Source organism: Adiantum capillus-veneris, chromosome 1 (assembly GCF_014529385.1).
Source record: "Adiantum capillus-veneris isolate H3 chromosome 1, ASM1452938v2, whole genome shotgun sequence".
Classification (NCBI taxonomy): Eukaryota; Viridiplantae; Streptophyta; class Polypodiopsida; order Polypodiales; family Pteridaceae; genus Adiantum; species Adiantum capillus-veneris.
Window position 1 is genome coordinate 14,885,976 of NC_140931.1, and position 13,999 is coordinate 14,899,974.

General features: G+C 40.9%; 1 protein-coding gene across 1 annotated transcript in view; it reads right to left on the reverse strand.

Moving 5' to 3' along the window:
* NSH3 (inosine-uridine preferring nucleoside hydrolase family protein) overlaps positions 1 to 4,829 on the reverse strand; it is a 110,837-nt gene extending 106,008 nt beyond the window's left edge. The window contains exon 1 of the mRNA XM_086514368.1: positions 4,431 to 4,829. Within this exon, the coding sequence (XP_086370494.1) occupies positions 4,431 to 4,607 (177 nt within the window). The 5' untranslated portion in view covers positions 4,608 to 4,829. The remainder of the gene's footprint in view (positions 1 to 4,430) is intronic.
* Positions 4,830 to 13,999: the final 9,170 nt, after the last annotated feature.

Below are 13,999 nucleotides of genomic sequence, written 5' to 3' on the forward strand. Positions count from 1 at the left end.
TCATCATTGAAGCTCATTGGCTCATGCCAAGCCTAGCCAATCACAAGCTTGAGCCATTTCTAGCAATAGGTGTAGTCTTGGGACAAGTGTCCCCCTTTCCCCTTTGAGAGAGAGGACTTGATAAATGCAAAAACAATTAGATAATTGTTGTAAATTATCATTGGACCCCTTTTAATCCTAGCCAATAGAGTTCAAGCACCTCATGGAGGTAACATGGGTAGGGGCTTGACATGTGGCCCTGTTGCCTCTTTAAGCTTGGGATTTCCTTGAGAGTGTGTGTTCTCTCTCTAGCCCCTAAGAAAAGGGCTCGCCCCCCTCTTTGTAGAGATCTTTTTGACCTTTGGTGCTCGAGCACCTTAGTCATCAAGCATGACTAAGCACTTGGACTAGGGGTGTTCCCACAAGCATCTCAGGCAAGCATGTCAAAGCACCTCAAGCACCTTAATCATGCAGCAGGTTGAGTACCTCAAGCACCTTAATCAAGCACCTCAAGCACGAGCTTGGGCCGAGTTCCCACCTCAAGCTCAGACCTAGCTTACCTAAGGTCAAAGGACTTTTACACACATTATTGGAGGTCTTCAATGAAGCTAACCCTAAGATCTTATGCTCAATTGGTTAGCCTTGCTCTTTGATAGACCATCTCTCATTTGGGCCCCTTTAACATTGGCCCCGTGTTGAGATAGATCTATAAGCACATATCTATATCTTAACACTTGTTCCCGTTCATTCTCCAACATTAAGTGATCAATTTAATATGAGAAAATCATTTGGATTGGTTAGATATTAGATTTTATGACAACGCAGATGCTGAAATCTGTGTTTTCTAGCTGAAACTGCAAACTTTGCGGATCTGACCGTGCAGTGAGGATCTGCTACAGGAAGGTGAGATCTGCGAGATTCGGGACTTCTTTTGCGGGTACTGACTGCTGAAAACTGAAAATGTTGGTGTTCTTGATATCCTTGTCATGAAGGTCTGCAAAATCGTTGTGGTTGATCTGCAAACCAAAAACGCTAGGGGCTGAAATCTGTCCTTGCTGATGAAACTGCTAACGCTAGGGCTGATCTGCTGTTGTGAGGGAATCTCCTAACGCTAGGGCTGATCTGCTGTCTACTGTCGCCGTGAATCTGCAAGTGGTACTGGGTGGCTGGTGGCGATGGAGTTCTTTGCTAAATTGGAAACGCTTAAGTGCTTGAGAAAAACGCCAGGCTTCCAATGTTGGTCTTGCTTGAGAATTGGTCTGTTGAGGAATGCTCCTGCTGCCTCTTCTACCAGAAAGTGCTAACTCTGGTTTGCTTATATATTATCTTCGCAAAATTGCCCTACCTAGTGCCCAACAAAAGTCACTTAATAAATAAGTGAAAAATGTCAAAAATAGGAAAAATAGGTTTTATGCACTAGAAAATTCCCTTGATAGATTCTAATGGATTTTGATGGTAACGTTGATGGTCATGCTGTGTGCAACCGGAGGATATGCATCTAATCTAAATGTCTGGTCATGCACGGTCTGCAAACAGACTCACAAAATGCCAGATCACTTCCTATTCTAGACTGACTTGACTGAACTGAACCCTGGTCATGCTGTAGCTTGTCCACAGACACATAAGTTTGGATGTGTCACGTGACAGCAGCCCAATGATTAAAATAAAGCAAGGCTTCTTTTAAGAAGAAGGCAACACTAACTCCTAGGCTGAAAATAAACAAGCAATCTCTCTCTCCCTTGCGTAGTCAAAACTGCCGCTAGCCTTCTCTCTCCTCTGGCGCTCCCACTGCAGCTATTATTGCGGACTTCCTGCCGCCGGTCCCCAATGCCTATAAAATCAGCTAGCTCTCTTCCTCTATCTTTCAGTTTTGCTACCTAGCTCTTGAAGACTCTGCCGTCGCGAATCTGCAAGTGATCATGTGAAGCCAGCATGTGATGGTTGCTTTTCTGCACTTGAAGCAACGGGTACCGATTGTGAATACGCTCTATGAGTTGTTTCGTGTTTGCGCTTTTACACGTACTCTGTCATGGAGAAGGAGCAAGGAGTGCTCAGCCTACGCTCACGGATTCCGGAAACAGAATCAGGAATAATTTGTGGAGCTTCACGCTCCAAGTACAGACAAAAACGGAATTAAGAGCTCATCTCTTTGAATTTCCCGCACGGAAAGAAATTGATCATCGAGACTGAGATTTAGAACGGAGGGGTTACTCCAGTTCTTGTGCTTGTACAAAAAGATTCTCCCTAATAAAGATTCTCTTTAAAGGGGTGAGGGGACCAGTCCATTTTCTGGTCCCAATACTGTGTCGATCTTCTCCCTTGTCTCTTTTGGTTGGCAATCTATCTATTTTCAGCTTGTTTATTATTTATGCGCGCTCCTGTTTGTGGCAGTTGGTATCAAAGCTCGGATTCCTCTCTTTTCAAGCAAAGGAGGACGATTCCGAGAAGGAACGGGAAGAACCATGACGAGCCACGAAAGAACCATTGAAGATGAACTTCAGCAAGTACGAGTTCAACTCGCAAAATTGCAGCAGCTTCTCACACTGCCTGCTGCCCAAAAGGTTTTGGAAGGCATCAAGAAGCCGCAAGGAACAGATGCCGATGGGTGTCCGAAAAATCCTGCCGATGGAAACAATCTGCAAGAGAAAAACGTGAAAAGAGACACTGAAGCACACGAGGGATCTCTAGATCGGAACAAATGGCCTTCCAAGAGCAAGGGCCAGGAAAAAGAACTCTCTCTGCTAAACGAAAGCAATGATGTCTCTATCTCTTCTCCATCATACTCTCCTAATTATACTACTACTACTACTTCTCAAGACTCATACCGTATCTAAGCCTTCTTCAAAAGAAGAAAACTCCTACTATTTCCCTACATAATACTAAAGAGAAGCCAAGTTCAAGAAGGATAACCGCAAGCATCATCGTAAGATGCGGATTTTCAAATCTTGACAGTTACAAAAGACACAGAGACATCTCCAAGGCACTGCCTTTCATTAGACAATTTGAAGTTGCTTTTGCCAATGGAAACTTCATTGAAAACTCCAAGTTGCGCCATGTTGGGATGTATCTCAACGAGACGGCAACCAATTGGTGGTGAACGGAGGGGTTACTCTGGTTCTTGTGCTTGTAAAAAAAAATTCTCCCTAGAATCTTTAGGGGGGGGGGGGGGGGAGGGAGGGAGGGAGGGAGGGAGGGAGGACCAACCCATCTTCTGGTCCCCATTCTTGTGTCGATCTTCTCTCTCGTCTCTTTTGGTTGAAAGTCTATTTATTTTCACCTCGTTGATTGTTCATGTGCACTCCCTTTTGTGACACATGGTAGACTCTACGGACAAATGTTGACTCGGCACGTCTTACCGACTAGACTGAAACTTGATACAATTCTACATTTCTGGACATAGAAGGCCATGAAACCTGCTTTGGCAGGTATAGTTGTAACACAACGTATATCAAAAGATGTTACAACTTTTGTAATTTTTTTAATTTTTTTTAAACATTAATTGGCGTAATTCACTATTGGAAGCCATTTTAATAGCTCTCTTGAAGCTTGTGTTCTATCAACTTTGTGGAGCATTTACTATTCCTATATTGAGGTAGAAATTCCATGCAAACACACTTAGGACTGCTAGGGCACTTTCTTTCCTCAGTAGGAAGTTTTTCCTCCTGGCTTATGTATATCCCCCATCGTTCTAGGGCAAGCCTTATCTTTGTATTGGCACACTCGACAACACAAATTCCATGTTCTGTGCTCTTGAGCTTCTCCTTCATCTTCCATCTTTGCATGCATTCATGCAACTATATTCTGAACAATTGGTATCAAGGCAGGCCTCCACATCACAAGCAACAACTTGGCTCACTTTCTCTTGTTGAGGTCATACTTGTAAGCGTTCACGGAGCGACAAAACCTTTTGGAAGCTCATGGAGCTTGGTATCCTCAGATCTTTGATCTGGGCTGGCTCATTTTGGCATTTGCTGTTTTGCCTCTAACTTGTGTGGTTTGTAGGGTTTGTCTCATGTGAGACCAAGTGGTTTACATAAAACCTCCATGTGGTAAATGGTTTGTTATGGATTTGCATTCTGACGCTACAACTTGTTGCCATGCCCATGATCCAAATACCAAACCAAATTGCCGCGTGGAGAATAGAATACTAGGCTGCCTACCAAGGGACTCCTGTTCCAGCCTCCAGGTACTTGTGATGGGACCATTGTGCTTGAAGCGTCCCCTACATTCCTTACAGCCATTGAAGTGGGGATTGGTTCTATATTATTATTGCCATGTCCGCAAAAAACTGACACCAAGCCTCTCTCTCTCTCTCTCTCTCTCTCTCTCTCTCTCTCTCTCTCACACACACACACACACACACACACAGAGTATTAACGTAAGTGGCTAAAGAACTGCGATTCCCCACAGTTGAAGCAAGGAGAGGAGTGTGGAGGAGAAATGTGTAACACCTGCAGGCTGAATAGCGAGGGGTCCTGCTTGAGCAGATAGAGGATGGCGAAAACATCGTCATAGTCCACGTCAGAGTCTACCAGGAGGCGCGTGGGCGGAGCTACAGCCAGGCAACCACACAGGAAGCTCCACGTCAGAAATATGCAGGCCAATAGGAAGAAGGGCCTGCGTTTCATCTCTCTCTCTCTCTCTCTCTCTCTCTCTCTCTGTGTGTGTGTGTGAAGCAGATAGGCTAGAGACAGGAGGAGCAGGCCGGTGTGGAAGAGGCTGAAGCTCTCTCTCTCTCTCTCTCTCTCTCTCAATATTTATGCTGCTCCTGCGGCTGAGTCAGGTACGAGGCCGGCTACACTCTCTCTAAGGATTGTGGGGCTACGGGAAAGCCCAAAAGGCCGAGACGTAGCATGCTGTGAGTCTGCATGAGACGACGTGCATTGGGAAAAAGGAGGGTGATAACAACTTGCACTCCCCTGACCTCTAAAATGCTTTCTTTGTCAAACTTCAAACTCTAGAGTCTATTATAAAGTTCCAAAGTTCACACCTGCCTGGTCTACCTAAGGTCTTGGTCTTGCAACCAGTATGCCCAACGGCCCCATGTGGAGACTCTTCACCACCAATCATGAGCCCCACAAAGCTTTGCCTTTAAGCTCTGTGATTTTCTACGTTATTCTAAGACTTTGGTCCCAAAGTTGGAGCATATTCCTCCCTCATGAGCCACTTTTCTTTCTTCTTGGACTACTTAAGGAGTCCATAGAGAAGGGTTGATTTTTTGGTGCAACTGTGGACCATTGGATAAAACTTGTCTATAACTTATGTCATATGGCAAATCCTTGTTTTTTTAATATTTTTCCTAGGTCTTTCCGAAAGTTGTTGACATTTGTGTACCATTGAATATATGGGTCACACATAATCTTTCTTGTTTTCTTCCACCTTTTCTTTTCTTCAATTTGTTACAATGCTTTCAAAAGATTTTTCTAAAATTTTTTTGATGTTTTCAAAATATATTATGATCTAAATAGTTTATTATTATATTTTTTAAAAATATATAATATTTAATTGGTATAAAAAATGTTTTAAAAAGTTAGCGTCACTTTTTTGTTTTCTTTCACTAAGAAACTTTTATTGTTAAATGTTTTTCATGGTCTTAACCTTGTATAGGCCATAGTGAACTCTCATCTTATTGTTTCAATTTTATTTTATTTTATTTTTTTGGGGGGGGGGGGGGGAATATAGGGTAATATGGCCATCTCCATCAATCATGGCATCATATATCAAAGGATAACCAGCCTTTTGTATTTTTGTTGTCTACTAGCTCTAATTGTTTAAATTGACATTGAAGCTCTATGAGTTGGATGATACCATCACTTTGTAATAGTTCTAATTTAAATTCTGATTTTTCACTTATCTACTTTGCATCATTGTCTCTCTACTCTCCTTACTAAAATATATTATTCGTTCTAGTAGCTCACTTTCTAGGCCGAATTGTGAGCTTATTTGGATTAGGAAGCTTGATTTCCTATTTCCAATTAGGAATATACTTCATATTAAAGTGATATTATGCGTGAGATGTGAGCTTTGGAGAAGTGACTTGATAGGGAGAGCATCATGTGCAACCAAGCTAAGCACAATTAGCAGACTCAATACACAATGGAGATGAACACAAAGTGAATTGATTATTAAACCAACAAGCTAGTACATAGTGAGCCATTATATAGGCCCATGTAGAGGAGACTACATGTGACATCATGGATGGTCGAATGAGAGGGGATCAACCCAAAGAGCATTTTGGTTGTCCATACTCCACCATGGGTGAGTAGGTGGGTGTGGGTGTGTGTGTGTGTGTGCGTATGTATGTGTTGCTGTTTTGAGACTTATACACAACAGAACATAATGGTTCAAAAGATAGCTGGCTTTAGACAAAGGACAATGATAGCACAAAAACAACTCAATCTTTCATTCTTTTTGTACATCACAGTGAGAATGAGGTATCATTCTAGTGTTTTGTATATAAGATAGTCAAGAACAACTCATTTTGAAGTGAAAGAGGCCAGATTTGATAGTGATGGACATGAACTAAGCCAAAAAGATCGTAAGTAAAGATAGAGTCATCACCTACATATAAACAAGACAACAGATTCGTTAGCCTTGAATACGTAATATGGGTGTCAACAAATCTATTAGTTGTTCTCCATGTCCTACTTAAAACCTTTTTAACTTGTACCTACCATCCATGCAGTGTTAAATATCAGCAAGTATTCATTCTCAGAACAATAAGCCACATATGAAAGTGACATGTGTGTGTGCGCGCATGCGCGCACGCGTCCGCCCTGACCCACGCACCATACTCAATGAGTAAGCAGTAGGTCCATTGAGTATGGGCCTACTGCCTTCATCAAGTTGATGAGATCGAAATAGAATAATCAAGTCTGAAGCCAAAGAGCTGTATCATATCAAAAAATCCATGAGTCTCATTGGAGCTATAAGTGACAACACTAACAAAGAGGATTATACTCCGACCAGAGTTTTAAGGCTTTCCGTGCATAGTCAGTCATAGAAGTTTTCCGTGCTTTAACCAGTTTCTATGGATAGTCCTCAAATAAACCGTCCATCCAAGAGTAGCTTGTTTATAGGTAAAATGCTCCTACAAACATAAGAAGCAAAATAAATACACAAGGGTAAGTAAGTTTGGATTCACTAGCAACCTAAAACCAGCAAAGTCAAAGACTGCCATAGTTGTGAGCAGAAATCTGATCTATAAATAGGAAAAGACCACCTAACACATGTCCACCTAACAAGGAATTATAGACAATGGGTCCATCAAAGCCTATAGACAAAACTCTCCAACGCCAATGTCCTGGTTTCTCAGCTTTCTAGGAGAACCTTGTTTTTAGGGCATGTGTGTTGTTGTTTTTAGACTTTTACTTATACACAAAAGAACATAACAGTTCAAAAGACAGTTGGCTTTAAACAAAGGACAATGATTAGCACAAAAATAACTCAGTTTTTGATTCATTTTTTAACATCATAGTGAAAATGAGGTATCATTTTAGTGTTTAGTATATAAGATAGTCAAGAACAACATATTATGAAGTGAAAGAGGCCAGATTCAACAATGATGAACAATAGTTAATCCAAAAAGATCCTAAGTAAAGATAGAGTCCTCACCTGCATCCATATAAACAAGGCAACGGATTCATTAGCCTTGAATACGTATTACATGAACTTATCAGTTGTTATCCATATCCTACTTAAAACCTTTTTAGCTTATACCTACCATCCATGCATTGTTAAATATCAGCAATATCCATTCTCAAAACAATATGCCACCGATGAAAATGATGTGTGTGTGTGTGTGTGTGTGTGTGTGTGTGTGTGTGTGTGTGTGTGATAAAAAGTCAATGCAAGCATCTACTATAGGTGGTAGGCAAGTCTAGTGGGAAAATACCATGTATCTTGTCATGTGCTAAGAGGAGAGCTCCATGGTGTGAGCTTAGGCACAAAACCTGACAATCCTTCACTTTTTGTGTCTGAGAACACCAAAGGAGGTCAAAATTCTTCCAGTGGGGTATACAAAATGACTGCCTCCCCTAGAGAGTTGTGACAGTAGGGTCTAGACCAATATAACTACCTTCCCTAGAGAAATGTGACAGTAGGGTGTAGGCCAAAGACTTATCCCCTTGAGAGTAGTAGGCAACAAGGGTGTAGGAGCAAACAAAGTAGAGTGTGTGTTTCGGAGTACATCTATGAAGTATACTGCTTCATTCTCTTCATCACTTGATTCTTCATCTATGTTGACTTTTCCTTTGTATTTATCTATGGTTTTATCTTTGTACAAACAACAATTAGAGCCATGGTTATTTTTAACACAATGCACACAAGGATTAATTTTGTAACATGAATGGTTGTTGCGGTTGCAGTGCTTGCATCTCTTAATTGTTGGGTTCCTTGATGATGCATCAACAAAAGCTCCTCCTCAGGTCCTTGTGTCTTTCATCTTCTTCTTGTGATCGTGGAGTGAATTGATGATGTCCTCAATGTTGGATACATGATCCTTATCTTTTATTATGGCGATAATTTGATCATAGTCTACATCAAGTACGGCTTTAAGCAAAACAGCTACTTGGTATTCATTAACCACTGGACACTTTACGTATGCCAGTTGGGTGCAAATACTCGTCATTCAATTCACAAGAAAATGAAGTTACTCTTCTGGCTCCATGGTCAGATCATAGAGCTACATTTTAGGAGATATTTGGGAGTGTTTGGCTATGTCTACAAAATTGTAAAGAGCCATGTGTAAATACATGTGTGTGTGGTGAGCATGTGTGGGCAAAAGAGCAAGAAGACTGTATGTGGGTGGAGAAAAGAGTAGAAGTCTCTATCTCCTTATTCTTTGTATATAAAGGAATAAGGTAAGTTAGTGCAGCCAGTGGGAAATTGGACACCAATGCACAGTTCGAGGCAAACACACATCCATCTTTAACCTCCCACTTAAGGGCAAATGTGTTGATAAGTGGATCCTACTAGCTAAACTATACTAGCATGTATAAGAAAATAGGGGAGAGACTCTCTTAACCTATGCCCATTGGTCCCCTCACTTGATCTACATACAATCATATTGTCTCTAGTGATAGGTGAGCGTGTGTATCCCATGCTAGAGTCTGCATGCAAATCCTACAGACATCTCTATATGGTCTACATAGCTCCATAATGCATCATGCTAGTGTCATTCATCCATCTTTGTCTTTGTCTCTAGGGAGCAAATCACCGGCCTCTAGCATGAGCAATATATCAAAGAACTACATGTCATCCATGTGTGTCTTTGTCTCTAGGGAGAAAATCTTATGTACCTCTATCTGCATAGACTTCAATGACACCTCTCGTGTCCACTAAAGCACTGCCACTCCATCTCTGTCTCTATAGAGTCTATTGACATGCCCTGCATTGCTAAATCTCTATCTCATTGAGCATGGTGGAGCCCACTCACCAAGGAAGTGCGTTTCTTCTCTTGCTCATCGCATGCCAACAACAATATTGAGACTATGTCGTCTCATACCTCAGATATGCGCATAGCATATACTGAGTCACTTCAGGGCTCCCCTTGCAATCACTAGTGATCTGTAATTCATTTTTAATGATTTCTCTCTAAGCAGTATGTGACACCCATAATTTGTTGTCTCATTGAAACCAAAATTTGTCTCCATTGAGGATCATATCACACATGTTGTAGTGCATATGATGCACCATTGGGTAATGAAAAACATATATCTCCTACTCCCTTGATGTCATATGTTGATCCATCAACCAAGTGCAATAGCCAAGCCTCCCACTAGAGAAAGTGCTAAACTAGTCACAACATGGTGTGATATGATGGAAGATTTCACAATCATCTAGTAACCATTGGGAAGAAGTGTCACTTGCACTAGACATGTAAGTAAGAGGGATGCTAGAGGTCAACATCACATTACCATCACTAGCATATGAATCCACCTCTTTAGCCTGTGTCAAAACCTCACATGCATCACACTTGTATCTCTGTTGCTTCCTCATACCTTTGAAATAGAAGTGCCTAATGTTCCTTGTGTGACCACAATGCAACATTTCATATATTGGCAGCTACGAGAATACCATCTCTCACAAATCGTCACTCTAGACTTTGAATTATCACACATGATAGATGTCATACCAATAAATAGCACATATGTGTCTACCCTACATGATCGGACAATGGTGCAAAAGCCTATGACTACCTATAAGATGTAACCAAATGAGCATAGAGCAAGAACACAAATCCATGTCCAAAAGTGACAAAAAAACCTATCAAAGTGAGAGTCAAACTCAATCACTAACAAAGTGGGAGTAAATCGACCACTATAGCATCAGAGAGTAAGATACAGATGCGTAAAAAGTATGACAAGAATTTGGAAAAAATCGAGTAGAGCTTCCCTTGAAAATCTCAAAAAATCTCACCGACAAGCACCTCAAGCACCTTAGTCATTAAGTACGACAAGCACCTTAAGCACATGCCTAGCTTGCCTAAGGTCTAAAGTACCTAAAGGTCCTAGGTCTAAGGACTTTTAACACTAACCTATGGAGATCTTTAATGAAGCTATCCCTAAGGTCTTTTAAGATCCGTTAGATGCATGTTGATCTTTGATAGACTATCTCCTTTTGGACCCCTCTTGCGATGTAGCCATCTCTCCTCTTGGTCCCCTACTGAGATAAGTTTAGAAGCACTTATTGCACATTTCTCTTTGGTAGACCATCTCCTTTTGGATCCCTATTGAGATGCAACCATATCTCATTTTGGTCACGTGCTAAGATAGATCTAGAAGCACATATCTATATCCTAACTCTTGTTCCTCTTTTATCTTTCCATAAAAAATGATCAGTTTAATATGAGAAAATCATTTGGTAAAGTTAGATATTAGATTTAATGACATGTGACATTTAGCATGTAAACTAAATTGAATGGAGTAGTGTTCAAAGTAGTTCTATAATCAATTCTATATGTCAAATTAGTTTTATAATCAATTTTATATGTTGGAATTAGGGTTGCACGAAACACACAGCTTGGAGAAGATCAAGGCACACAACAAAGAGTGTATTACTTAATGTGCAATGGAAAGATAGATAGCCCTAGAATGATGGACGTATTTACAATGCACGGGGGGAAAACCCTCCTAAAGAGGGATAAAATGCCACCGTGGTCCTAAGTGTTCTCACACACATCACTACCACATGTATATGGTAACAAATCCCCCCTGGAGTGATGCGGTGAACCAGAGCTAGCACATGAGTAAAGGGAAGTGCCATGCCCTACGAACATGATCAGTCCACAAAGGGGAGTAAGCCCAAAGGTTTGCGAAAAGATTTGAGCTTCTCACGAGACAATGCCTTTGTGAAAAGATATGCAAGGTTGTCCTGTGTTGGCACATAAGACAAGCTGATCTCTCCTGCTGAGAGCCTCTCCTTGACATAGTGGTAATGCACCTCAATGTGCTTTATGCGAGCATGAAAAACTGGGTTCTTTGCAACTACCAACGCACTATGACTGCCAATGTAGATAGTGTTGGCAATGTCCTGTTCAACACCCAATTCATCCATAAGGAGTCTGAGCCATACACAATCAACCATAGCTCTGAAGACTACCCTGTACTCAGCCTCACAACTAGAAATGGCCATAATAGGTTGCTTCTTGCTCAACCATGATATACATGAACTGCCAAGCATGAAAAAAAAACCACTTATAGACACTCATGTGTCAAAACAACTAGGCCAATCTGAGTCCAAAAAAGCATGTAAGTCTGGTGGCAATGATCCCCCCTTGGGATAAAACAAGCCAAGATGTAAAGTGCCACTCATTGAGAGTAGTGGAAAATCCTCTTGACAGCCTGCCAATGCTTAGACCCTGGGCTATGCATAAATCTGCTGACCTGTGAGACTGCAAACTGAATACCCGGCCTCGTGTTGCATACATAAATGAGGCATCCAATAGCATTTTGGTAAAGAGTGACATCTGCAGGATCACCAGCATCATGAAGACTCAATTTCAAACATGTTTCCATGGGAGTGGCAATAGGTTTGCAATCCTCAAGTCCAAACTTACATAGCAATGTCTCTATGTAACTTTTTTGCCACAAGGCAATACCACCATCACACTGCTTAAATTGTATACCCAAGTAATGATGTAACAACCCCAAATCTTTCATCTTGAAAGTAGCATTCAAATCAGCCTTACATTCAGCAATATGTATCTCATTTGGTCTAGTGATTAGCAAATCGTCAACATAAAAAACCACAACGAGAAAGTACATCACCCTCATGCTTGACATACAATGTGTTTTCTGTTGGACTGTTTTGAAAGCCTTGTTTGACCAAATGAGTGTCAGCCTTCTCATACCAAGCACGAGGAGATTGTTTCAACCCATACAAAGCTTTGTTACATTTGCACATCTTATCCTCTTGTCCTTTAAAGACAAAACCGCGAGGCTGCGTTACATAAACTTCCTCAAATATGTCATCATTCAAGAAAGCAGTAACAATGTCTAATTTATGTACATCCCAACCAAAATTAGTTGCCAATGCACATATAAAACGCACAGTAGTCAAACAACAAGTGGGAGGAAAATTCTCTTCATAATCTATGCCTTTTTGTTGTGCATAACCCTTTGCAACAAGTTGAGCCTTATAGCGATCAATCTCACCATCCGGCTTGCGTTTCAACTTGTAAACCCACTTTGTACCGCCTTTTTTTCCAGGAGGAAAACCACATAAAGTCCATGTGTCATTTTTATAAATGTATCATACTCTAATTGCATGGCAGCCATCCAATTTTTTGAATTATGTGCTTCATCAAAAGACAGAGGTTCCTCAACATCATGTAAGCTAGACACAGCCAAAGCATAACAATCCGATGCATAAGATGCATGGCAAGAGCCTAAACGAGTGTGACTAGACAAAGGTGCATCCAATTTACTATCACGTAATATATACACCATCCATTTTGGCATACCTTAGCCTGCTCATTTGCAGCCCTTTCCTCATCAAGTACATCATGTACATCTGCTTCAATAATAGGCTAATCTATAACATTTTCAGAAACCCCCATAGGCTATACATTCGCCTCATTGGAATTTACATTTGAATTTCTACCACTCAACAAAGTGTCATAAATGTCCTCTGAGCTTACATTATTGTCTCTAGTACATAATAGCAAGGGATGAACAAAATCTTCCACAAACATTATACCCCGTGAAACAAAAATACGCTTTGTTTGCAGATGATACAACCTGTAACCTTTGCTTTTAGCACTATAACCAACAAAAATATATTTGACATCCTTATCATCCAATTTTCTACGTTAAGCACCAAAGCATATGCCAAACAGTCAAAAACACGCATGCGCTCAATAGAAGGCTTTCTGTCATTCCATGTTTCATATGGAGTAATAGGCTGCAAAGCTTTTATCAGACACTTGTTTAGTACATAAGTGGCACACACGATGGCCTCAAGCCGAATGAATGCGGCAAAGCTTGACTTTTGACCATACATCATGCCATTTCCGTAAGTGACCTATTTTTCCTCTTAGCAACACCATTTTGTTGAGGCGTATAAGGCACTGTACATTGGTGTTTTATCCCACGACTAGCCAGAAATGCATTAGATTCATGAGACATATACCCCCCCCCCCCCCCCCCCCCCCCTCGATCGGAACGGAGGGTTCCCATAGTACATTTTGAGACATTTTCATCCATAGCTAGAAATTGTTTGAAGCACATAAATACTTTGGACTTTTGCTTAAGCAAATATACCCATGATAGCCCTAGAATGATGGGCGTATATACAATGCACAGGGAGGAAAACCTCCTAAAGAGGCAAAAAATGCCTTGACGGTCCTAAGTGTGTTCACACACATCACTACCACATGTATATGGTAACACTATATGTCTAGGTGTTTGATCAATTCATTCAAGAAGTGTGTATCCCTATCACTCACTATCTTGATAAGTATACCATATCTTGTAAACATAGTTATACAAGAATTAAGCCATGTGTCCTTGCATCATTC